The 24,121-nt window shown below is 39.2% G+C and overlaps 1 protein-coding gene across 2 annotated transcripts in view; it reads right to left on the bottom strand.

The window, feature by feature from the left end:
* Nucleotides 1-6,221: 6,221 nt before the first annotated feature.
* The window catches only part of STX11 (syntaxin 11), a 33,539-nt gene continuing 15,639 nt past the window's right edge, over nucleotides 6,222-24,121 (bottom strand). For both annotated transcript variants that reach the window (XM_045544515.1, XM_045544516.1), the window contains one exon: nucleotides 6,222-8,112. In XM_045544515.1, the coding sequence (XP_045400471.1) occupies nucleotides 7,244-8,112 (869 nt within the window). In that variant the 3' untranslated portion in view covers nucleotides 6,222-7,243. The remainder of the gene's footprint in view (nucleotides 8,113-24,121) is intronic.

The following is a 24,121-nucleotide window of genomic DNA, read 5'->3' as shown; positions in this document are numbered from 1 at the left end:
TTGTTTTTAAAAACTTTATGACAATTTTGAAAATAGATAAAAATATACATTTATGTTTTTAAAAATTTCTTCTAAATTAAAAAACAGACCACGCAAACAATAGATTAACTGGAATTGATAACATCTTTCTTTCCCAGTTTTATCTATTAGACAGTAATGCAATAGGAAGATGAAGAGACAAATGACATTTACATGGGCAGCCTTTAAATTTTTTTTGACAAAAATGTACAAAAAGGAAAATAAAATAATATGCAAATGAATACAAAGGCTTTGCGTTATCAAAAATCTATAAATACCTTTGGATGTTAGGAAAAATTTCTACAGTGTTTATCCCATTTACCACATTGAATTTAACCCAAACAAAACTATACTATGGATTATTATAATACATAATTTTACCAAATTATGGGCATACACAGAGGAGAAAAATAAAACCTACTACCTTCTGGCTGTAACCATTGTCCCTGTTGACATGATCAGTCAAGCCAGTCTTTGCTTATGATTTCTATTTGTTGGTACACAGAAGAAAATAAATTGGTCTAGTTCACAGGAAAGTCTACTTTTCCTATTTTCAGCTTCCATTTTCTAAGTTTTGGTCTACCTCAGTCATGTTCCTTCTTAGCCTGCCCTTCTGGGTGTGCAGGCTTCTCTTGCTTTCTGACCTCCCCTCTCTCCAGGAACAGGTCATCCTTCTTCCTTCCTTACATTTTATTTTATTTTATTATTTTTCAGAGACAAGGTCTCACTCTGTCACCCAGGCTGGAGTGCAGTGGCGTGATCATAGCTCACTGCAGCCTGAACTCCTGGCCTCAAGCGATTCTCCCACATCAGCCCCACAAAGTGTCTTTTTTTTAATTTCATGATTTAAATTCATTCATAGCTCTGGATTATTCCTTAGAAAAATATTTATTTTAAGCCTTTGTGTCTCTTATCAAGGAAAATCTTTCTCTTTCCCATTCCCATGTCCCCTAGGCCATTTTTAATGTAGCACTGACACTCTCGTCAGTGAGAGGAGATGCAACTTTTCCCAGTAAAGCTGTGGTTTCCTTCTGGAAATGAGAACTTCTTGCAAAGTCACTTCAACTATTGATAACGGCCAATGCAGGGAACCAAGACACGAGCAGCTGCCCTCCTGACAGTTGCAGCATTGAACGAACAGGCAATGTCTTTCATTTTCCGGGCAATTTGCTTTCTCCCAGCAACTGCATGTCCTAACATCTTGCCACTAGGTAACATTTCTTGTTGGACAGGTTTCTTCCATAAACCAGATTACAAAACGTGGATGAAGATTATGAAGAGAAAGCAGGTTACCTCATCTATGCCCTTTAAAGGGTGCATGAGATCAGGGTAAACCACAGGGCAAGGCAAAAGAATGAACTAGTTAAACATTCCTACCCACAAGAGAAATTCCTGTCTTTGTCACATGGCAGCTAAATAATTTTTTTAAATCTAGGTGTTGCATTCCTTGTATATGCTCTCTACCCTCTGGAGAGTCTCTTCTTGATTTGGTCCCAAACCATGTTTTGAAAGCATTGGGGCACCCACTGCTGGCAGCTGAGAGGCACTTCGGGACCGCACAGCCCCAGACCTGCTGGGGTGGGCTTCAGCAGGGAGAGAACTTGGGGCCTCCCAGCACCAAGCAAGGGCAGTTTAGCATCCTCCATGCTCTCCTTGATCTTCAACTCCTGCAGGGAAGGAACGGCCTTGCAGTTATTGTTCTGCACAATACACAAGCACCTAGACATTTTTGTACTGAATAAGCATTACTGATTCCTAAGCAGGTCTGACTGGGTGTGGGGAGGTGTGGATTGGGTGTGGGATACCCTGACACATTTGGAGAAATAGATGGAAGCATCTCCGATGGTTCTCATATATAGCGACTTCAGTGACTGAGGACATTTTAGGATTGAAGGCCAAAGCCACCACCCCGAAACACAGCCTTCTGTGATTAGGAGCACAGAATTACACAAATTACACTATTAGACATTAGAAATATGTCCAGCTGAAACCCAAGCCAACACATTTTGTCCAAAACAATTTTTTTAAATCTTCATTTTATATGCTTGGAAGAATAGAAAGGAAAAAAACCACCCCTTTTCCAGATAAAACTTAGTTTTACAATTTTCCTTGCATCCAACTTGAGTCTGTACTTTTACTAAGATGTTTCTACCAGGCTCTGCCTCTCTGTTTGCTCTCGGTTCTGCCGGTTTCAGGGCCCATGACTCAGCCCTCCATTCTCTCCCAGCCCAGCCTTTTCACGTTGACCATTCTCCTGGGTGATCTGCTTCTCCCCAAGCAGCTTCCTCTCCAATCTCATGTCCCTTCCCCTCATCAAGTCCCACCCCTGCTTCCAGGACACTGTCCCCCATCCTGGGCCCTGAGAGCCAGCACAGACCCTCCTCTGGAAGGGGAGATTAGATATTGTGCTTTATGCTGTAAAATATGCACCTTCCAAAAGATATACAAAAAGTCACTCACAAAAGAAAACAAATTCTGAATATCTCTATTTCTCCACATAGAACACAAATATCTGTGCACATATTATATGAAAGAATACTATGCAAAGTGCTAGGAACAAAACATAAATAAGATGCTATTAATTGTCCTCAAAAAAAAAAAAAGCAGTCTAGTAGCAGAAACACACAGCATCATGAAGATGAGAACGATGCAACCTGAAGAATGTACCTCACAGCTCCTCATGCAACAGCAGAATTGAGCGGGTGCGCGCTGTGCTCTGAAATACATCCGTTTGTGCTGAGGCCATGTCTCCCGCTGCCTCTGGGCCAATGACCAAGTGCAGAAGGGATACTGAGGCAATCCTGTTCCTGGGAGATACTAGATACCTCTAGTGCAAACTTGGGCTTTCACCCAACATTTCTCCTCTCTTTGCTTCACTGGGGTCAGCCTCGCATCAGTCTGACAGTCCTCTCAGCCTGACCTGGCTCCCTCCCATTTTCTCTCACAGGTGTTTCTCCTAATAGAATCTTTGCACATTGAATCCCTTCCTGGAGTCTGCTTCTCAGACCACCCAGACTAACACAGGGGCCAAGTCCAGGGAAGTGGCTCAGGCAGGGAAACAGCCTGCAGGAATGCCCAGAGCTGAGCAAGGAGAGGTTATGCAAAGAAAAGTGTCAGGGTGAGTCTGAAAGTAGGCAGGGCCTGGATCCTCGAGGGCCTTGGACAGTCTCTCTAAGGAAAGGGGAGTTTATGGCAACAGCAATGGGCGGCCATCACAGAGTGTTAAGCAGATGAATGGCGCTATTCACAACAGCCAAAAGGTGGAAGCAACACATTGTCTATCCACAGATGAATCGATAAACAAAATGTGGTACATACACACAACGGAATATTATTCAGCCTTAAAAAGGAAGGAAATTCTGACACATGTTAAAACATGAATGAAGCTTGATGACATTATGCCAAGTGAAATAAGCCAGACACACAAAAAAATGAATACTGTATGATTCCATGTCCATGAGGTACCTAGAGTAGTCAAACTCATAGAGATAGAAAGTAGATTGCCAGAGGCTGGAGGGATGAAGAGTTATTATTTATTGAGTATAGAGTTTCAGTTTTGCAAGATGAAAAGAGTGCTGGAGACTGGTTGCACAAAAATATGAATGTACTTAACACGATGGAGCTGTATACTGAAGAGTGGTTAAGAAGATAAATTTTATGTTATGTATATTTTACCACAGTTAAAAACAATAAGAACATAGTGACAACAAAAAGGCACTGTGACTGTACTGCAGCACAATACAGACATTGGACTGGAGACAGCAAGACCAGAGGCCAGAGCCGCTGAGGTAATGGAGACAAAAGAGAATGACTGACTTGGGCAAGTGGCTGTTGATTGATGCTGCCATTTGCAAGATACAGAGAACAGGAGGAACAAGGGGAGGGGATGATGGTGGGTTCCATAGCATTATGTTAATATACATATTTTAATATACATTAATGTGATTTTACATGCTCAGTTATTTTTACTATCAAATATTATGGGATGCTGAGATACAGAGGGAGAAATTTGTCTAAAGAGTTGGTTGTAGGCCATGAAAACATAGAGGTATAGATTAGGAAAATAGAAGTCATCCAAGAAGTGACTATGGATGCATAAAATTAAAATAGGGTATAAAATATACTTTAAAAATAAACATCAAGAATTACAAAATGATGTGTTGGGGACTTGTCTCTCCCTCCTCATTTTGTAGGCTCTCACTGGTGTTAAAGCATTCTCTGTAGCCTCACTCAGAGTATCAGTTCAGAAAACTTTGTTTCTTATCAGTAAACATATAATCTTTACAACAAAAGCTGCTCATGTATGAGGACATCTTGCCTATTCCTAATAACGTGTGTTGGTTATAAAGACACTCAGCATTTATATGATGATGGAGTTACATTTTAGTTCCCATTCATTTTCCATTTCTAATAGCCCTATTTTATTAATTGCAATGATTTTCAATTCTGCTACCAACAAGTCAACTGTCACTCTGATTACAACTGGATGTCTCAAAGTATCATCTTGATTACAAATGAATGGAATTGCATGCTGCAGTTGGAAATACTTGGCATATTTCAAAGAAAGGAATAGAAATATGTCTGATGGCAAAAAATAGTATGGTAGGATTTATGTATAAAAACCAAGGCTATAGTTATCCTATTTTACTATTCTTAAGCTGTACACAATATTCAGTAGTTTCCTGTCAAGATAAGAATTTTTTATGGTAGAGCCTGAAAAATATTTGCATATGGCATTTAACTATAAAGTATTGGGACTGTTTTAAAGAAATATAAAGGCCTTGGTACAAAAAGAGCACTTTCCAAGTTGTTATCTTGAAAGGCCATAAAATTACTCCTCTGATGCCACAGTTCAAACATTTTTGAATTATTGGCTTTTAAAAAAGTCTAACTCACATTGCCCTGGATACAAATGCATCACAGGTGAGCACCTGTTCTTTTTATGACATTTCTGGAATTGACACCACCTATAATGTGTGACTGGGTTGCAGCCAAGTTATGAAGTGGGTACCAGTATCCCCACTGTACAGATGAGGAAACTGAGGACAAAGAGGTTAGCTAAGTCATACGGCTAGTATGTAGCAGAAAGAGGATTTCAACCTAGGGTGTGGGATCCAGAATCTATGCTCTCAACCACTATGCTACACTCAGATGGTTACTAAACAGCAGGAAGGGAAAGTCTTGCCTTTCCATAGGTAATAGTTCACGTATGCTCTCAGTACTGTCAAGCGCAGTCTTTACCGAACTCTCTAATGTAAAATATGGGGAATTTAAAAATACACAGAGCCTGCAAAATCACTTACTTTTATGATGGTTCTAAACAAAGAAAATGCTTTGTGGATTTAAACAAGACAAATTTATGAACTTTTCTTTCTTGTGGAAACCAGCTGTCAGTCTCTATTTACAATATTTTTTCTCTACAATGAAAAACATGGCAGTGGAGCTGTGTGAAGGCTTTTCTCCCCTCCCTTAGGAAAAAGGAATTAAGTTGAAGGTGAAACATATCGCGGGAGTTAGCTGGGAAAGAAAATAAGAGAAACCTGAGCAGAGCCTGGTGGGACTCGGTCTCCACAATTCTCATATCTGACTGTGAAATTAAAATTAGGCACAGAGCTAGATTTCCCTGGTCATGTGCAGGTCATGCAGTGAGAGCTCCAAAGAGTTCACATTCTCTTCTTTCCACTCCTTTTGAAATTCCACCTTCCAAAGGACCTGAAAAATATGACCACTGACTAATTGCACTCACATATTAAATAATGAGGAGAAAGAGTTAAGAGTTGACTCAGAAGGACAGGAAACATGGTAAATGTTGTAAGGACATCACAAAGATTGCAGATGAAACCAAATCCCTAAAGCTTGATGATTTTGCTTAACTACTGTAACTCAGGAGAGAAAGTGAGACACCCTTCTTGTGAATTCTTTGAGTTTTTCTTTTCTTTTTTTCTCCTCCACTTAGAGTTCCATGTAGATGTAACAGCCTCAAGTAGCTAGTAGGAAAAAAATTGAAAAAGTAAACTGACTAACATTTAAATGGGCAAGACACAAATATATAAAAAGGATATTTATAATGTAACATTTATTAAGCTTACTTGAAAGGATTATTTTATTTAGATTACCCCATCTCAATGCATGAAAAGAATGGTCCACAGTAAGACAAAACAATATTTCTAAGAATGTTATTTTATTATCTCTAGTTCTGTACGTTTTTCAGCCTTCAAAACCTATCTTTACTGCCATAACCGACACAGGGTTGTTCAAAATAAAGTTTTGACCCAAACTGGACTATGGAGATGCAGACTGCAGTGAGAAAAACTCAAAACAAGCAAACCAAGAGCCAGAAAAAGTGTTTTGCTTGCTATTTATGTGCCATATTTACAAAAGTAAACTGATTGTTCATTATGTACACAGCTTAGTGAACATTAGTATTTTACATTTACATACATATGCATATGTAATCAAGTAAAAAAGATAAATTTAAAATAATTTTAACTGTGAAAAATACGTAAAATGTGACTGATACATACTTCAATTTGAGTGCTTGTTCAATATTCAGTGCTTAAAAATATTTGGAAAAATAATCCCAAAATATAATCTGCTGAAAGATATTTAAAGTGAAAGAGGTAAGAAAATAGAAAGTGTTCAATGTGATTTAATAAGTAGGGGAGGTGAGCAGAGAGAAGGTCTACATTTGGGAGGAATCACATAGCAGCCATAAGCTATATGAAGAATCAGAAAGAAAGGACGTAAAGGTTTTTCCGAGGTCAATTTCACTCCAATTTGAACCGAATCAAGGAACTTTCAGGACAGGGTAAACAAATTGAAGTTTTGATAATGAGTTCATGCTGTTATGCCGATGCAAAAGTGCTTTCCTCCTTGAGGCTTTAAGGAGGCATGCCTTGGGCATTTGACCGTCAGTTCCTTATTTGGCTCTCGTGGCGAGGGTAAGAGTACAATGTGCCTGTCGTGACTTCACACAACTTTAGTAGCAATCCGTCTTTACTAAAGAACCACTGGAAGGTATCAGCTATCTTTCCAAGCACCAGCTGGGTTGGAGTTCTTGAACCTCATGTTTCCTCTTTCCCTAAAGACCGAGTTCCCTAAGGAGTTGGGGCGACTCCCCCAGGGCAGAGGCCCGGCTCCGGGGGGCTTTTCCAGCGGGCTTCCCGGGCGGTCCCATTCGGGGCTGGGCGGCGGCTGGGGCAGAGGCTGCTAGGAGAACTCCGGACTAGTTGAGGCAGGGGCAGCAGCAGCAGCAGAGGGTTCGGCAGGGGTTCTTCTTCTTGTACTGCACGGCCTTGCGCACCTGCGCCTTGGCCTGGCCGGTGTAGTCGACAGTCTGCTGCACGTTGAGCTCGATGACGTTCAGGGTGTCGGCCTGCATCTCCACCTGCACGGCCATCTGCAGGAAGAGCTCGTGCACGTCGCGGATGCGGCTCTCCAGTCTCTGCAGCTCGCGGTGGCGGCTCTCGATCTCGTTGAGCGCCGCCCGCGCGCCCTTCACGTCGGCCAGCAGGTTCTCGGAGAACACGTCCCACTTGCCCTGCTCGAACATGTCCTCGATCTGGTCGCCCGAGACGTCCTTGCCCATGATCTCCAGCTGGCGCTGGATGCGGATCTTGCAGTTGTCGCGCTGCTTCATCTCGGCCAGGTTGTACTCGTGCATGGCGCGCTGGAAGGCGAGGGTGAGCGCGTTGTGCTGCGCGCGCGCGATGCGCGCCGCCGCCGAGTGCGGCCCGTGCTGGGCCTCGGCCGCCTCGCTCAGCTCGCGCACGGCGCGCAGCCTGCGGTGGATGCCCTCGCCCCGCGCCTTGATGGCCTTGGCGATGGAGTTGGTGTCGCGCTTGATGCTGCTGAGGCGCCGCATGGACGTGAGGAAGCGGGTGTTCTGCTTTCCCAGCCGCTTCACGTCGGCCATCAGCAGCTGGTTTTCGTCCTGAATGTCCTGGATGTCCCGGTACAAGGACTCCAGGATGTGGTCCGTCTCGAACACGATATCCTCGTGGGGCGAGTCCAGGTCATCGTCCCCATCTGGGAACTGCTGGTCATAGCGCTTGGACAACTCCACAAGCTCTTCTAGCCGGTCCTTCATTTTGCCTGCAAGTAGAGAGAGCGAAGTCAGATTCCTCTAGCGAGAGTCAAGTATTTGCATTCAGGGGATTGAAGCTTAAGATAAAGAAACATTCTACTCAGCACTTCCAATTCCTTATTCCTGGGTGTAGGTAATAAGTGCACTGAAGGAGCTAAATGTTCTATGGCATTTTACTTACAAGTATAGAAATAACGTAACTGAAAGGCACGAACAGGGTTGTATTTTAAAGCCTATAGGCATCTGCCACTAAATATCACAGGTGCCCAGAACTCAACCAGCAATTTAAAAATTTAGATTGCATTGGGAAACCATCTCTTTTTCTTGCTTTACCTTTTCCAGTCATCACAAACCAAAACAGACACAGAAAGGGGAAAAATAAGAAGAAAAGACTTGGAAACATAAGGGTTTTGTAATAAGGACAGTCAATTTACAAGGCTTTGGGGACAATGCTAAATGTTGCCTATTTTGTCTGTTTCAGCACTAATGAGCGTCTCCTCCTGTCTACACTAGCAACTCTTAAACTAATAGTTACCATGTAAATCATGACTTAAAGTTTTTTCTCTTAATAATGTTGTAAAAGTAAAATATGCTTGAAGTAAAACAATAAAATAAACAAAGACAGAAATCTAATAAGGAAGTATACAATTTACAAGTTGATATTTCCTTCTTCCTCTCTCCAATATTCCCTAATGGTAAGCATCATTAACAACACTGTTTTTTTAAAAAGAAAAAACAAAAAACTTTCGTACAGAAAACTTCAATCATACACAGCCTGGTAGCAATAATATAACACACTCCCATTTATCCATCATGTGGCAGCAATATTTGCCTGCTTTTAATAGCTTTTTGAAACAAGGTGGAAGCTCAAGCACAATTTCCGTGTTTTCACAAAAGTGGTTCCGATCATTTCCCAGCTTTGAAAGGGAAAATAATGATCTCTATGTACATTTCTTTCCCAGTGAGGTGAAAAGTTTCATTTTTAGTAGCATGTACATATGCCAAAAGCAGGAACATTTTGCCCTTATACATGAGACTTTGTGGCTAGAAAATTCTCTTTCTTTCTATAAAATTTGCAGAAAAGAGAGGAAAAGTAGTAGCACTTAATGTGCTACTACTTAATCCCAGTCTATCAGGGATCTTGATCTTAAATTAAAAGCTTCTTTCAAGTTGAAGTAATTAATTCTACAGCACCACTAATGGATCGCTGACAAGTTGGATTTAGTGATAAATGGAAAATGGTGAAATATTAACCATGGCCTCTCCTCTACCATGATCATTATTTACACAAATTAAACAGAAGTTTTATTCTATGATGGTGATTTTTAATGTAACAAGTTATCCTGCTTAAAATGCCATTTCTGCTATCTAGTGACTAAAATCAATATTAGACTTTCTCAACAATGGGACAGGTCGCTCTCCTAGCAGTATAACAGAGAAACAGAATGAAGACCCAGCCTGGACCAAAACTATGCCTTCTCCTGGCCTGAATTTCTTGTTATTCAAACATTTTTTCACTTTGAACAAACTTTAAAGACAAACCACAAATTGGGGGCAAATTAAAATATATGGCAGATAATGGGTTAAGCCACTTAATGTATATATTTTAAAACTACCAAAATTCCACTCACCCACAGACAATGAAAAGGCAATTCATATAAGAAGAAATATAAATGACAGAGGCCATAACTGTATGTTAGGTATGCCTGATACTTTCTGGGCACTTTTCATGCGTCTTTAATCTTCATACAGACTCTGTGAAGTAGGTACTGCCATTATGACAGTTCGTAGGAAGATTAAAGAATTTAGCCAAGGTCACCAGTAAGTGAACACTCAGGCTCCAGAATAGCACCACTTAACCATTACACTAAATAATCTTTAGCAAAGGTATAAAAGTATAGTCATAAAAGACTTTATTAAACAAGGAAGTACAAATTAAACTGAGATTGTTTTCCACCACCAAGTTAGCAGGAATTTTTACAAAATAATAATTTTTTAAATAGTAAGTATGCTGGGAACTCTCAAAAAATGCCGATAGGACAGTAAATTCAGCAATAAGTTAAATGCACAATAATAAGGTACTAGCTGCTGCATAAGTCACAGAGTTTAGAAGGCTATCTAATGGCATGAAAGCATAGTCTCTTACGTAGAAAAAGTAGGTAAAGAGAAGAGACTGTGCAATACTACCACACAAGTTTTGAAACAAAAACTTGAATACTACACATCAAAATGTTAATAGTAGTTTTCTTTCCATTGTGGAATTAAATATGGTTTTAATTACTTCCTTGTGCTTTTCTGTATTTTCCAAAATTTTTACAATGTCCATGTAGATTTCATTTTAAAATAAAACTATAAATACTATTTGTTTAAAGGACTAACACATTAGCTCCTTCTTTAACATGTATGTATTACAATCAGGTTAACACCTTATGTTACCTGGGGAAAGTACGTTAGCCAGCTAGCTTGGAGTTGAGCTGTATTTATCTGCTTGAGTTAGTATCCAATATATTCTACTATGCAATAGGTGGATGGGATAGAATGGATATATTTTGATGAACAAGGCAAGAATGGGTGATAGATGATGCCTTCCTTGCATCTTGGCCAAGTCTTACGAGGCACTTCAATGAAATGTAATGGGCGGTTAAGAGACAGCCACACACCAGAACACTAGGGATCATTTCTAGATATCGTACTAGTCCTAGACAGGTACTATGCTCTGCATTGCTTTCCTAAAGCCATGAAAAAGCTATTTGGGCAAATCATCTCATTTACCATATGATGAGCAAAGTGCAATTCAACCATATAGAAAATGGTCTTGGAAGATGTTCAGGGAAATCATTCCTTCTGGAGACCTAACAACCATAAAGTCATAGGTCCTAAATTAGGCAAAGGCCTAAGCTCATTTGAAGGCCCAAGTCCATAATGTGGTAAGGAGACAGGAAGGAAGGGTCCAGGGGACACAGAGACTCTCTATGGAGGTGTGGACCAGAAGGAGGCCTTCACCCTGCCTTCCTGCCCACCTTTCCTGGCTCAGCCCAGCACCAGATGACTCGCTCCCACTGACACAGAAGGTCTCCTTGTTGCTCAGGAGCAAGCATTAGGAAAACTAAAACAGAAAGTTAGCAAAGAGGCTGCTATTTCTAAGAATGTCTCCAAAAAAAAAAAAAAATTAAAAATACGTACCTTGCCAAAGTTATACTAAAATATAGACACGGGCACAAAAAGAACATCAAAATACCTCAGTATTCAGTAGCTTGATTTTGTACTATGAGATCCTAAAGAGAGAACAATGGTAAATGAGAAAGAAAAATTAAACAATTCCATTGACCTTCCATCTCACCGTGATTAAAGGATAATGTAATAGGCTCTGGTAAATTGTATTCATAAAGTTGTTAAAACAAATCTGGCTTTGATTCACATGGAGGTGAAGAATTCAAAAGAAAATTCACAACCAGCTACCGGAAATCTGCTTCTGCTTTCTAATTTTCTTTTCAGGCATGCATATAATCTGTCCAGAAAACTAGATCCAATAAGGAAGGAAGGAGGAATTGCTTAAGACTTCTTTCAGTGAGCAATAAAATTTTACATAAGGGAAAACAAAGGAACAAAGGGATTATGGTAGCTCAGCGGCTCTCAGTCTTTAGGAGGCAACAGAATCATCTGGAGAGATGCCCAGGTTCCTAGAGTTTCTGATTCAGTAGGTCTAGGATGATCTCCAGGTGATTCGAATGCACACCCAAATTTGTGACCTATTTCATAGCTACCTATCATGGCAGCTTTCTTATTCGTAAATATCATGCAGTTCTAAAGAACTTACAATAGTTCTCAGCTTGGGGGCAGTCTTGAGCAAACCATAGATAGGGAAGGAAAGGGTAGCTACTAGCCTCTCTCCAGCGGAAAGCTGGTGGCTTTCATAAGCACTGCCTCCTGGCTTTGGGGAATGGAGGCTAGATAAGAAATCAAGGTCAGCTGATAGCTCATCCTCAGTCTAGTGAGGCATAAAAACAATCTACAAAGCCCCAAATGTAGAGTAACCAAGAATGTTAGAAATAGTTTATTCCAACCCCTTCATTTTAGAATGGAAAATTATAATTGATGCAGTCACTGAGAGAATGGGAGCATGAACAAAATTGAACACTGAGCTTTGCTGTTATGAGGCACCCTCAGGTACACGAGTACATTCTCTAACAGCATTCACAGTGAACGAGGAAAGATGACATAATATTCTATTAGTTAAATATGTGGCCATTGGGACCTAGATCCTGTTGTAAAGAGCCTACTGTATCTGGCATATAAAATTTTAAAATTTTCTGTCATAACAGGGACCATTTAGAAAGTAGCTTTCTGCCTACCTCAGAAGATTAATGAATGGGGGCGATAGCTACATAAATAACCAATACAATGGGTGCCACAAAGAACAACCATGAGAGCCATTGTTCCCAACTTGCCTGAGAACCATTTATGAACACAATAGAGTCATATTTCTGATCATAAAACAGAGGCTTTGTGCCTACTATAAGAGGAACAAGAAAAAGTTTTTCATACATTGTCTGGGATGAATTATGTACCCTCTCCCTGTACCCCCCAAATTCATATGTGAAAGCCCCAACCCCAGTACCTCAGAATGTGACCATTTTTGGAGTTAAGGTCTTTAAAGGGGTAATTAAGTTAAAACGAAGTATTTAGGGTGGGCCCTAATCCAATATGACTGGTGTCTTTATAAGAAGAGGAAATTTGGACACAGATATGTGCATGTGCAGAGGAAAGACCATGTGAGGACAGAGGGAAAAGGTGACCATGTGGAGCCAAGGGGAGAGGCCTCAGAAGAAACCCTGCTGGCACCTTGATCTTGGGCTTCCAGCCTCCTGAATTGTGAGAAATAAATTCCTGTTGTTTAAGCCACCCAGTCTGTGGTATTTTTTTATGGCAGACTACTACATATATTAAGCAAATTTTGCCTAATACCAAGAAACAAAACCTTTCCCTGTTTCACAGAAATATGTTAAAGCATTTTTTACAAGTTGTGAGAAACTTCAGACACTGGAATGCACAATGCAGAGTAGCACAAGGCACAAGGCAAATCAGGTGAGGTTTACTATGGAGGTCACCTTGGAGATTCCCGAAGGCAAACAAACCCAAAAGCAGGCAAGGACCTTCTTGTCTGTATTTATGACAACAAAATGTTTTAGACTTTATTCTGTTTTGACATGAGTTCAAAATGTTTAGCGTTCTTTCTTCACTAGGAACTAAAGTACATGTTTAGACACACACACACTTTGCATATGGTATTCAGCTATTCGTGAAGCAAAAAAGATCTTGCCCCAAGGATATACACTCCAAATGAGGACTTCTGCACAGTACTCATGTTCTGATTTTCAGATCCCATGGTATCTATCTCCTATGTCCTGATCTGACACCAATTTTTAAAGTACTGTCAAAAGAAAATGATGATTACAGATCAGAAACTCCATGACTGGTTCACATGGCGCCTTGGTGAGCCTTTGTGTCGGGCTTATAAAACGTCTTTGTGAAAAGTAGAAAGGGGCCCCTTTCTCCAGGTGGATGCAGCCCGGTCCCAGGGCATACAGCCTGCTGAGCTGAGCACGGAGGGATCCAGCCCCTCTCATCCTCGATGAGACCACAACCTGCACAGCCCCCTGGGGTCACCCCGTGTACACCTTCCCAACCACCTTGTCCAGCCCTCCTGTCCAAGCATCCCCACACCCACAGTCATCTGGCAGGGGACAGAAATTCCACAGGCATGGTGCTGCAATAATTTAGCCTTTCCTTACTAGCACACACTGTAGTAACACAACCTTTAAAAGACAACAAGTGTACTTTTCCCAACAGGAGTGAAACACGGAGCTCTATTAAATGACACACCTACGAGGGAAAAATCATTCTTTCAACTTCTAAAAATTATAGGCTAAAATGAAAAGAGTTCCCACAAGTTTTTGTTTTCTTGCTGCTCTAACATTAATTAAAAAACAACCACGACAAATTTCTGTTAGACTTTGAAGTGCACTGAGCAGGAACACATTGGATATTTTCTGAGGGCTCATTCACAGCACGATGTGAGAGTTTGAAGAGTGTTAATTGAGATGGATGATAATTACAAATGTCTGAGGCTAGAGGAAATAATTTCAAATGTCTCTTGTTTTCTCTTTCCTCTAAAGCAAAAAGCAGGACAGAGTTATTCAAAGTATTTTGGGGAAGTCTAATTTCGGAAAGCAATCTCTCCTTTTTAATCATTTTGCTCATTTGAGGCCCCAGACACTTTCACTTTTCAGTTCCTTCGATCATAATTTTCTGCCAGTGTGATTGTTATCCTATTCATGGCTCTTTTTTTTTTTAATGGAGCGTCTATTTTTGATATCCTTTCCCTATCCCAACATCATATGTGAGATGTGCATGGGGGAGGCAGCCTGTCTTTTTGGTTCATTGTCTTAGGAGCAAGAGGATTAGCGTCTGAAGAGGTGGATCTGCGGAGTTGCACCTGTACCCAAATCTGACGCAGATCAGGTATAAGCCTCCAGACTTAGAGGCTAATGCCATAATCAGATGAGATGTCTGGGAATCCCAGGATGGGGTGAGCATTTTCTCGCAAGAGAAATGTAAATGATTTCAGAGACAGACTATACTCAATTACAATAAATGGCAACAAATTGTCAGCAGTACCCTCCATCAGGAAGTGGTGTTGATGTCTCTATTCTTTGAATCTGGGCTTGGCTATGACACTTGCTTTGCTCAAGAATACGGTAGAAAATATGAAGCAAGAAGAGAATTGAATGGCCCTAGCACATTAGGGCTCACTCTCTCTGGGAACGCTGAAACCATTATGTGAAGAAGTCATCCTCTAGCCTCCTGAGGATGAAGACCACTTGGAGAGAGACACCAGCCCCCTGCTGCCCCTCCACTATAACTGCATGTCTGAGCCTCACCGAGCCCAGGGGAAGAAGCACTAGTGCTCACTACCTGCCACGTGCTGTTGCAGAGGGTTTACACGAATTATCTCATTCCGTCCTTGCAGCCATGAGAAACAAACTGTTATTTGGGGGATGGTTTGTTACACTGCAAAGCTACCTGATATGCTCCTCTTTGGGTCCCCCTTAAGGTATATTCTTCTTTAAATAAGACCTAGAAGGCGGATATGAATCACGGATAAATCGTAATTTCTAGAAAGTAAACTGTCAAGCAAAAGTTTATTGCTATGATTTTAAAATACAAACATAAGTAATATGTATCAAATAATTATCCTGATGGTATATTTCGCCTACTTGATGATAGTGACCTATATTATATATCTTGATTTTAATTCAGTGTACATTTATGATATTCTATTCATATTGTATGCAAAAGTTACTCTAAAAAACACACCTAAAAAACACATTTTTTTTACACATGTGTGAAGACAGCCTTTCTTTTTCTTTTGAGGATTGTGGTCATAATCATGGCGAGAAGGAAGTAAAAAGAAGCTAAAAAAAGATTATCTCACATACAAGCAGAATCCACAAAGAGGCTCTGCGCATGCTGTTTGCTAACTCACTGCGTTGAACGGGAGTCCTCGGGCAGGAGTCCCAGGACAGCACAGAGATGGTTGGCAGCTTAAACCTTGGCTGAGTTTCAGTCTGATAAGAGGTTTTGCGAACTCGAAGAGCCAGTTTTGAAATGGAGGTGGATAGTTTTAAGCGTATCACAAGTCTATCATTCAGATCACCAAAATAAATAGCAGGTAGGCTCAGTGTGACTTCCCAACCAGCGTGACTCTACTGCCACATCCCAAACTTTCCTTTGAATTCAAAGATTGGAGCAGGGAAGTTTCTTGCCACCACACTAAAAAGAACAAAAATTAGTAGTATGGAACTAGGTTTCTCAGGAATGTCAGAAATTGGTTATGGCCTTACTAGCCCTTCACGATGTTAAAGCCAATCAGAATACTTCTTTTCAGGGCTGTAGGATCTGGGCTTAGAATTCCACATCTACTCAGGGTAGTGTAGGAGAGTGGCTAAGTGTTCAGCCTGGGCAGACAGGTGGAGACACATTCAGATGCCACCTCGGCCACTACTGGGCCTTGACTGGGCTTTCTCACTGGTTTGGGGATTCTCAGCAGTTAGAGAGAGCAATTCCTAACGGATGAGGGCTTTTCAAGCCTCCACTATATCACATATCTTTGTAAGCCACCTTCTCTGTAACTAGTCTTCCCTATGTATAAATCCCTACCTCCTAGGATGGCTTACATGAGGTAAGGCATGTGAAGCTCTTAGACGAGCACCTGGCAGACAGTAAACACTTCTATATATGTTACCTATTGTCATGTAGTCATGTTATTTTAATTCCCCCAAATAACTAATATAGATTCGGTAACTATTTGTATAAATAGTGCATTTGCTAATACACTACTAATAGTTTATTTCTGGTCTCATCTGCGATCATAAGTGAACACTAATTATGACCCAAAGAAACAGGAATAAGCTGTAGAAGTTCTATGCTGATAAACAGAAGTTAATTTTAAAAAAGAGAAAAACATTGCATGAAGCTAAAAACGACCATCACAATTGCGCATTGAACAAGTACAACCATCAGCCTTGGAGTGACTCCATGCCACTTAACAGTATCCTGATCATGAAACAAGCAAAGATCTATCACAATGAACTGAAAATGGAAGGAAATTGAATATTCAACAGGCTGCTTGCAGAAATTTAAGAAAAGACACAGCATTACATTTTTAAAGATTTGTGGTGATAAAGCATCTGCTGATCACACAGCAGCAGAGAGATTCATTGATGAGTTTGCCAAGGTCACTGCTGATGAAAGTCTGACATGAGAATGAGTCTATAATTCTGATGAAACATCACTGTCTTGGCATTACTGTCCCAGAAAGACACTGACTACAGCTGATGAGACAGCCCCTTCAGGAATTAAGGATGCCAAGGACAGAGTATGCAGGATGTGCTAATGCAGCAGGCATGCATAAGTGCAAACTTGCTGTGATAGGCAAAAGCTCGCAGCCTCACTGTTTTCAAGGGAAAAATCTTTGTGCAGGTGAAATCAAGTTAAAAAAAAATTGAGGGGCCAGGTGCAGTGTTTCATGTGTATAATCCTAGCACTCTGGGAGGCTGAGGCAGGAGGATTTCTAGAGCTCAGGAGTTCAAGACTAGCCTGAGCAAGAGTGAGACCCCGTCTCTACTTACTAAATAAATGAAAAATAGGAAAATTAGCCGGGTGTCATGGCACACACCTGTAGTCCCAGCTACTTGGGAGGCTGAGGCCAGAGGATAGGTTGAGCCCAGGAGTTTGAGGTTGCAGTGAGCTATAATGACACCACTGCACTATACCCAGGGAGACAGAGAGAGACTCTGTCTCAAAAGGAAAAAAAAAAGAAAAAAAAAAAAAAAAAAAGAAAAGGAAAAAAAGTCAAGGGCAACTTTTAAATGGAAAGGAAATTCTGTGCTTTCATGTTTAAGAATCTCAGGATGGCTACCCCAATTCCACACATCCCAGAAACTGTGAACGAATCCTGAAGTGCCTAAGCCAGCCTGAGGACTGATAGCTTCAAGACTTAGTGTTATAAAGTTAGTGGCTAGGTTTTCCTTTGGGAGCAGATTAACAATTTTAATTCATTACACATCCATTGAATATGTCCTTTGCAAGTATCTCATAAAGGTAACCCCTATCTCCTCTTCCCTCCCCTCAGTTAATAAGGTTTCACCCTCAGTGGTGGTAGGCTTGTTTTAGTTTTTTCAGTCAGATCCAGGACATGTAGGGATGAGGTCTCCTTCCTCACCTAATGGATAGAAACCCTTAATGCACTATTTCCTAAGAAGAAACAAAGAGTAGCTACTTCTACTGCTGCTAATATCATTTGGAAAGCTAATGCAGCCAGGTACACGAGGGCTCATTCCCATCTTCATCTCTAGCTGTGTAAAGTTGAGCAAGACATTCAACACCTCTAAGTGTGAGCTTCCCCATCTGTAAAATGGTAATAACACTACCCACCTTGTAAAGGTTGCTTTTTGATCATTAAATAATGTAATTATATATTTAATATATGTAAATATATGAAATAAATATATAAATAAATAAATACATGAAAGCACTCCAAAAACTTTAAAGTATTTTATGAACACAGTCTTAGGAATTATTATTTTGAACTACTTCCATCCATAATCAGTTTATTTCATCGGGTAGTTTATTCAAGACACTACAAGCACTACAAGCACGTGCAGACCATGTGATCTAAAATGATCCTATAACAGCTAAGAATTATTCTCAGTTTCTATATTACTCCTATAACTCAAATGACAGAATATTAATGCCCTATAGTCAGTCAGAACCTCAGGAAAGTAGGAGTTAGATGTCTCACATTTACTGTATAAAAGAGGTCCGAGAAAACAAACTCACTTATCATAATGAAAATTTTTTTCAAAGTGAAGATCAAAGAAGACAAATAACCAATCGCTTGTAAAACAAAACTAACAAACCTACAAGCAGTAGCTGACCAAATTTCTTATACATTTACCCCAATTTAAACTGTTCCACGTAGCAATTGTGTTGTTTAAAGCTATGTGGAATAAACACCTACAGGTGTTGAAAAAGAAATCTTCTACACCTTTTAACACCAACAGGATTTTAATTTTCCCTTATATGTGAGTTTTTGTTTTGGATAAAAGGGATATTTCACCTTTGCAGTGGTATTTGTGATGTTCATAATAGGATTCAGTGGATAACTTTCTATCTGTTCCAATTTACAGAAAATTTTGTAGCTAAAGACTAACTTCATTTGTTCTCTCATGAACAGACTATAAGTATCCATGTAGAATAACCCCCAGCAATCATGAAATGCATACAACTTTAAGTACCATAACTCATTTTTACTTACTGTTGAGTATTCTTTGTAATTAGATTTTAAAATACTGTTAAAATATTTCAGTTCTATTAGCTAAAATATACACAATGTCATAGAAATAATGGCATCTGTTAGGTTTGTTTTATTTTTATAAAACAAGTTGAGCAACCTGTTAATGAGCTTTTAAGTAATATTTGTGAAGTAGATCATGTGATTGCTATTCTTGTCAACATCTTTCGGGACACATGTATTTGCAAAGGCTACTCTGACAGGAACTTTCATGTATTTATTCAACAACTATTTATTGAGTACCTACTATGTGCCAGGCAACATGAGATGAGAAGGTTAGCTTGGTGAGTAAAAGAGCTGTGGTCTTAATCCTTTAAAAATATATATTTTCTAGCCAGGTGTGGTGGCTAACTCCTATAATCCCAATACTTTGGGAGGCTGAGGCAGGAGGATTACTTGAGGCCACAAGTTGGAGACAAACGTGGGCAACATAATGAGATCCTGTCTCTACAAAAAATATATATATTTCTTAGATAAGCAAAAAAAAAAAAAAAAGCTTACATAAAGCATTTTTAAAGAAAGAAATAGAAATGTTGGAAATTTGAAGAAGACTGATGAAATGTTTAAAATAGAGACACAGCTGAAACCAAAACTGAGTTATGCAACTTCCCCAGTATCAACTATCTGGCAGAGACTTACAACACATTTAAAGACAGAACTATGAAGATCATAGAGGAAATACATTTTTAGTTTATTGTACATTTACGATAAATTTCTTAATTTCAATCATTGGTGTCAACTATGACACAAAGATACAATAGCTTAGTGTTTAAATAAGGATGTAAAGTCAAATAAACCTGTATTGGACTCCCAGCTCTGAGCCAATTAGAAAAAAACTATCAACTTCAAGAGCTATTTACATACAGTGCCTGAAACATAGTGAATGAATTCTCAACAAATGCAGGTATTGGGCTCCCAGCTCTGAGCCAATTAGAAAAAAACTATCAACTTCAAGAGGTATTTACACATAGTGCCTGACACACAGTGAATGAATTCTCAACAAATGCAGGTATTTTCTTAGATAACACTTATGTTTTCACTCATGTCGGTACACTTACATACTCTTCATGAACATCAAGAGGAAAATTTGTGAATGATAATTGAGTTATTTACTTTTTACGTACTGCCCTTAATGTGTCCTCACCTAAAGAGTCTCCATCATGGCATGCCATCTTATCCTGCCTCCCTTTTTGATGACAATTAGCAATGTCCCTGCTCTTTCCCATCCCCTGTGTCAATTCAAACTTGCCCACCTAAACATCCCAGTCCTGTGTTCCATTCTTTATGTTTTAAGGCAGTAAATAGGTATTTTGATAAATATATCCACTCTTATGTGCCAATAGCTTAATATACTATTCCAGCCAGAAAATACATTTGTTATTTTTAAAGATGCCTTTTGCATTCTGGGTAAAATGATAAATTGAATGTTACTTTTGCTCCCTTCCAAAACCCCACTAAATGAACTTTCTTTTTTAAATTTCAATATAATTAGAGGGTACAAGTGTAGTTTTGTTACATGGACATACTGTATAGTGGTGAGGCTTTTAAGGTACCCATCACCCAGATACTGTACATTGTACCACACAGGTAATTTTTCATCCCTCACCCCCCTCCCAATCTCCTAGTGATGGAGTCTCCAACGTCCATTATTCCACAATATATGATGGTGCATACCTATAGTATAGCTCCCACTTATAAGTGAAAACATGCAATATTTGATTTTCCATTAAGTTACTTCACTTAGGATAATGGCCTCCAGTTTCACCAAGTTTCTGCAAAAGACATTATTTCATTCTTCTTTATGGCTGAGTAGTATTCCATGGTGTATATGCACCACATTTTCTTTATCCACTCATCAGTGGGCGGACACGTAGGTTGATTCTACATCTTTGCTTTTGGTGAATTGTGCTGCAGTAAACATATGAGTGCAGGTATCTTTTTGGTATAATGACATCTTTTCCTTTGGGGAGATACCCAGTCCCACTAAAGGAACTTTCTAAAAGGCATAAGCCAACCAGGATAAAGAATAGGAGAGAAGAGAGTGGCAACACAATTGGGAAAGTTGTAAAGAAAATGGATAAATGATAACTGGTCTACAAGATTTAAGGAAGTTGAATTCTCAGCTAACAGTGGAGAAGACCAAGAACCAACCTAAGTTACACCATAAAATAAATACTCAAGGGCTCAGAAATCAGAATTAAAGGCTGAGTACCTACGGGAAAGTGGGTGATGGTGGGATAACAACAAATTGGGTTTGGTTAGAATCTTTCTTAAGAAGTGGGAATACCCTCTGTCTTCTGTCCCACCCTGGCAGGAGAGTAGACAGATTAGACTTTGAACAGGGTAAAAGAGATCTAGACTTGGGTAGAGGGATCAACTGAGAAAGGGAGGAGTAAATGAACGTTTTTGCTTGAAATGTTGGACCTCCAAGCCTCCTCCTTCACCTACTTCCCAGCACACTGACCTATATCCTAAAGGCAGGAAAATGGAAAGATCCTTTTCTATAAAGGAGAAAGAAATAAAAAAGAGGTGAAAATAGAGTAAACAAATTTAGAGGTCTAGTCCCTTACACTCAAATTCCAAGTAATAGGAATTCCAGAGAGAGGACATTCTATAAGCTTATGGGGGTGAGGAGGGAGAAAAACAGATCATGCACAAAACATTCGGAGTCAAAATACCTTTGGACTTAGAAATAGCAACACAGGAAACAAAAAAATAGTGGAACAATGCCTTTAAATGTTTGAGGAGAATGTATCTCCAACCCAGAATTCTATACCTAGTCAAGATATCAGTCAACTGTGAAGGCAGAATAAAGGTGTTTTCAGATACACAAAGTCTCGAAAACTTTTACTTCCTATGTTCCTTCTCAAGAAGAGACTGGAGAATGTATTCCGGCAAAACAAGGAAGTGAAGCAAAACACATTTAGAGTATAGAATCCTAATATGAGATCCAACAGAGGAGAGAGGCAAGGGCATCTCAGGATGATGGCAGAGGAAATTCTAAGATGATAGCTGTGCGCTTGACTGAAAAGAACAACTGTCTGGATTAAGTGAGTAGACTGCAGGAGAGATTTCTTCAGGAAGATGAAACTGATAGAATTCCTGATGGGTCAAAATTTCTTGAGAGGAGATTTAGACAATTTAGGGTTGAATCTGTTGTAAATATAAAGCTAACAAAAAATTCTAGACAATTAACTTCCAGGAAAGCAAAAGAATATTGTATATTTATAAGAAAGTAATCATAGCACAATGCATGGCTCAGTCATGATAAGCATTTTCATAATCATAGAAATATCATAACTGAATATTGATCTGACTTAAATTATGGTACAGTTGTATTGGGAGGATGAGAGAGCAGGAAGGGCGTGTGTCTTGTGCAGGAAGATATAAAAATGAGCTACATTTTCCACATGGAGAAGTCAACAGATAATGCCTAAAACTGACAAATGAAGAAACAGGAATAGGAGTGTGTTATTACATGAAGACAAACACCAAAAGAATCAGCAGAAGTGGCTGAAAGTGGTTGCCTTTGGTGAGGTGGAAATGAGGAAGAGGGGGACCTGACTTTTTTCCATCAGACTTTCATTTTTCATTTTTTTTTTACATCACCACATTGATCTCATTTTTCATTTTTTAAATTGATACTTAATTGTACATATTTACAGGGTACATGTGATATTTTGATACATGCATACAGTATGTAAGGATCAAATTAGGGTATTTAGGATATCCATCACCTCAAACATGTATGGTTTCTTTGTGCTGAACATTTCAAATCTTCTCTTCTAGATATTTTGAAATATATAACAAATTACTGTTAACAGTAATCACCCTACCGTGCTACCCAACACTCATTTTTTCTCTCTAACTATATGTTTGTATCCATTAACAAACCTCTCCTCATCCCACCCGCTGCCCTTCCACTGGTAACCATCATCCTACTGTCTGTCTCCATGAGATCAACTTTTTTTAGCTCCCACATATGAGTGAGAACATGTGTTATTTGTCTTTCTGTGCCTGGCTTATTTCACTAATTGTTTTCTAGAACTAATTGACTGATTACGTACATGTAAATTTGATAAAATTAAAAACTAGAAAAAGAAAGAAATAACAACAAAAAAAGGCTTTCTGGAAATCCAAAAGACTAACCAAAGGTGCAATGCTGTGAATTTTGGCTTGGGGGTGACTAAGAACTCTTTAGGAACTCTCCATCTTGCCTGCTTAATTCTATGTTTCTCACATTAATGTCTCTTTATAAATTTCACTTCAACTGCTAGCAAAAATTTAATTCTCTCTAATCCTTACCACAAACCCCATAATATGCCTCAAGGACATCAAAGGATTAAAAATGAAAAATCAATAACAGAAACACTAATAGGAAATAAAGCTCAATATTTATCTGTACTTTGGGAAAATGATAACTTTCTATGAGATTTGAGGCTGTGGAAGAAATTTCAAAGAAAAAGATAACCAAATTTGACTGTATAAAGTTTGAAATCTCTGTGCAAAAAAAAAAAAAGGATAATATTAAGAATTAAAGCAAGAGATTCAAAGAAAATCTTTGCACCAAAATAGACATCATATAGACATCACAATCACTATTGTGTGAAGAGACAATCCCAACTGGTAAGAAAGTAACATGACAATAAAATACTGGGCAAAATATATAAAAATACAATCACAGAAGATAAAATATTCTCAATAAAAATATGAAATGATATTCATTATTTGCTATTTACCAAATAAATATGAATTAAAAATAAGATACTAGTGTAGACTTACTAACTTAGCCAAAAATGAGGGAATAGATCAGACACAAGGTTTATCTGTGCTTTAGTTACTAGGACTAGATAGAAAGAATGAAAATGAAAATACTTATTGTGTTTACACTGCTGTTAACAGATGTGGGTGCAGGTATCTAGATGTCAACAAAATGGAGAAATGTTGCTAGCACTTGAAGTTTCAGCAAAGGGCAGTTAATAACTCAAGAAACTTTCTAATTAAACTGGATTTTCCTCTACCAACTATTAATCTTTTCAGATGAAGTGACACTATTATAAATTTGATTCCTTAAGGAATAAGCTTCATCCTCTATAAAATAT

This window comes from Lemur catta, chromosome 2 (assembly GCF_020740605.2).
Source record: "Lemur catta isolate mLemCat1 chromosome 2, mLemCat1.pri, whole genome shotgun sequence".
Lineage (NCBI taxonomy): Eukaryota > Metazoa > Chordata > Mammalia > Primates > Lemuridae > Lemur > Lemur catta.
The sequence above is the reverse complement of the archived record's forward strand: the minus strand, read 5'-3'. Positions and strand labels throughout refer to the sequence as shown.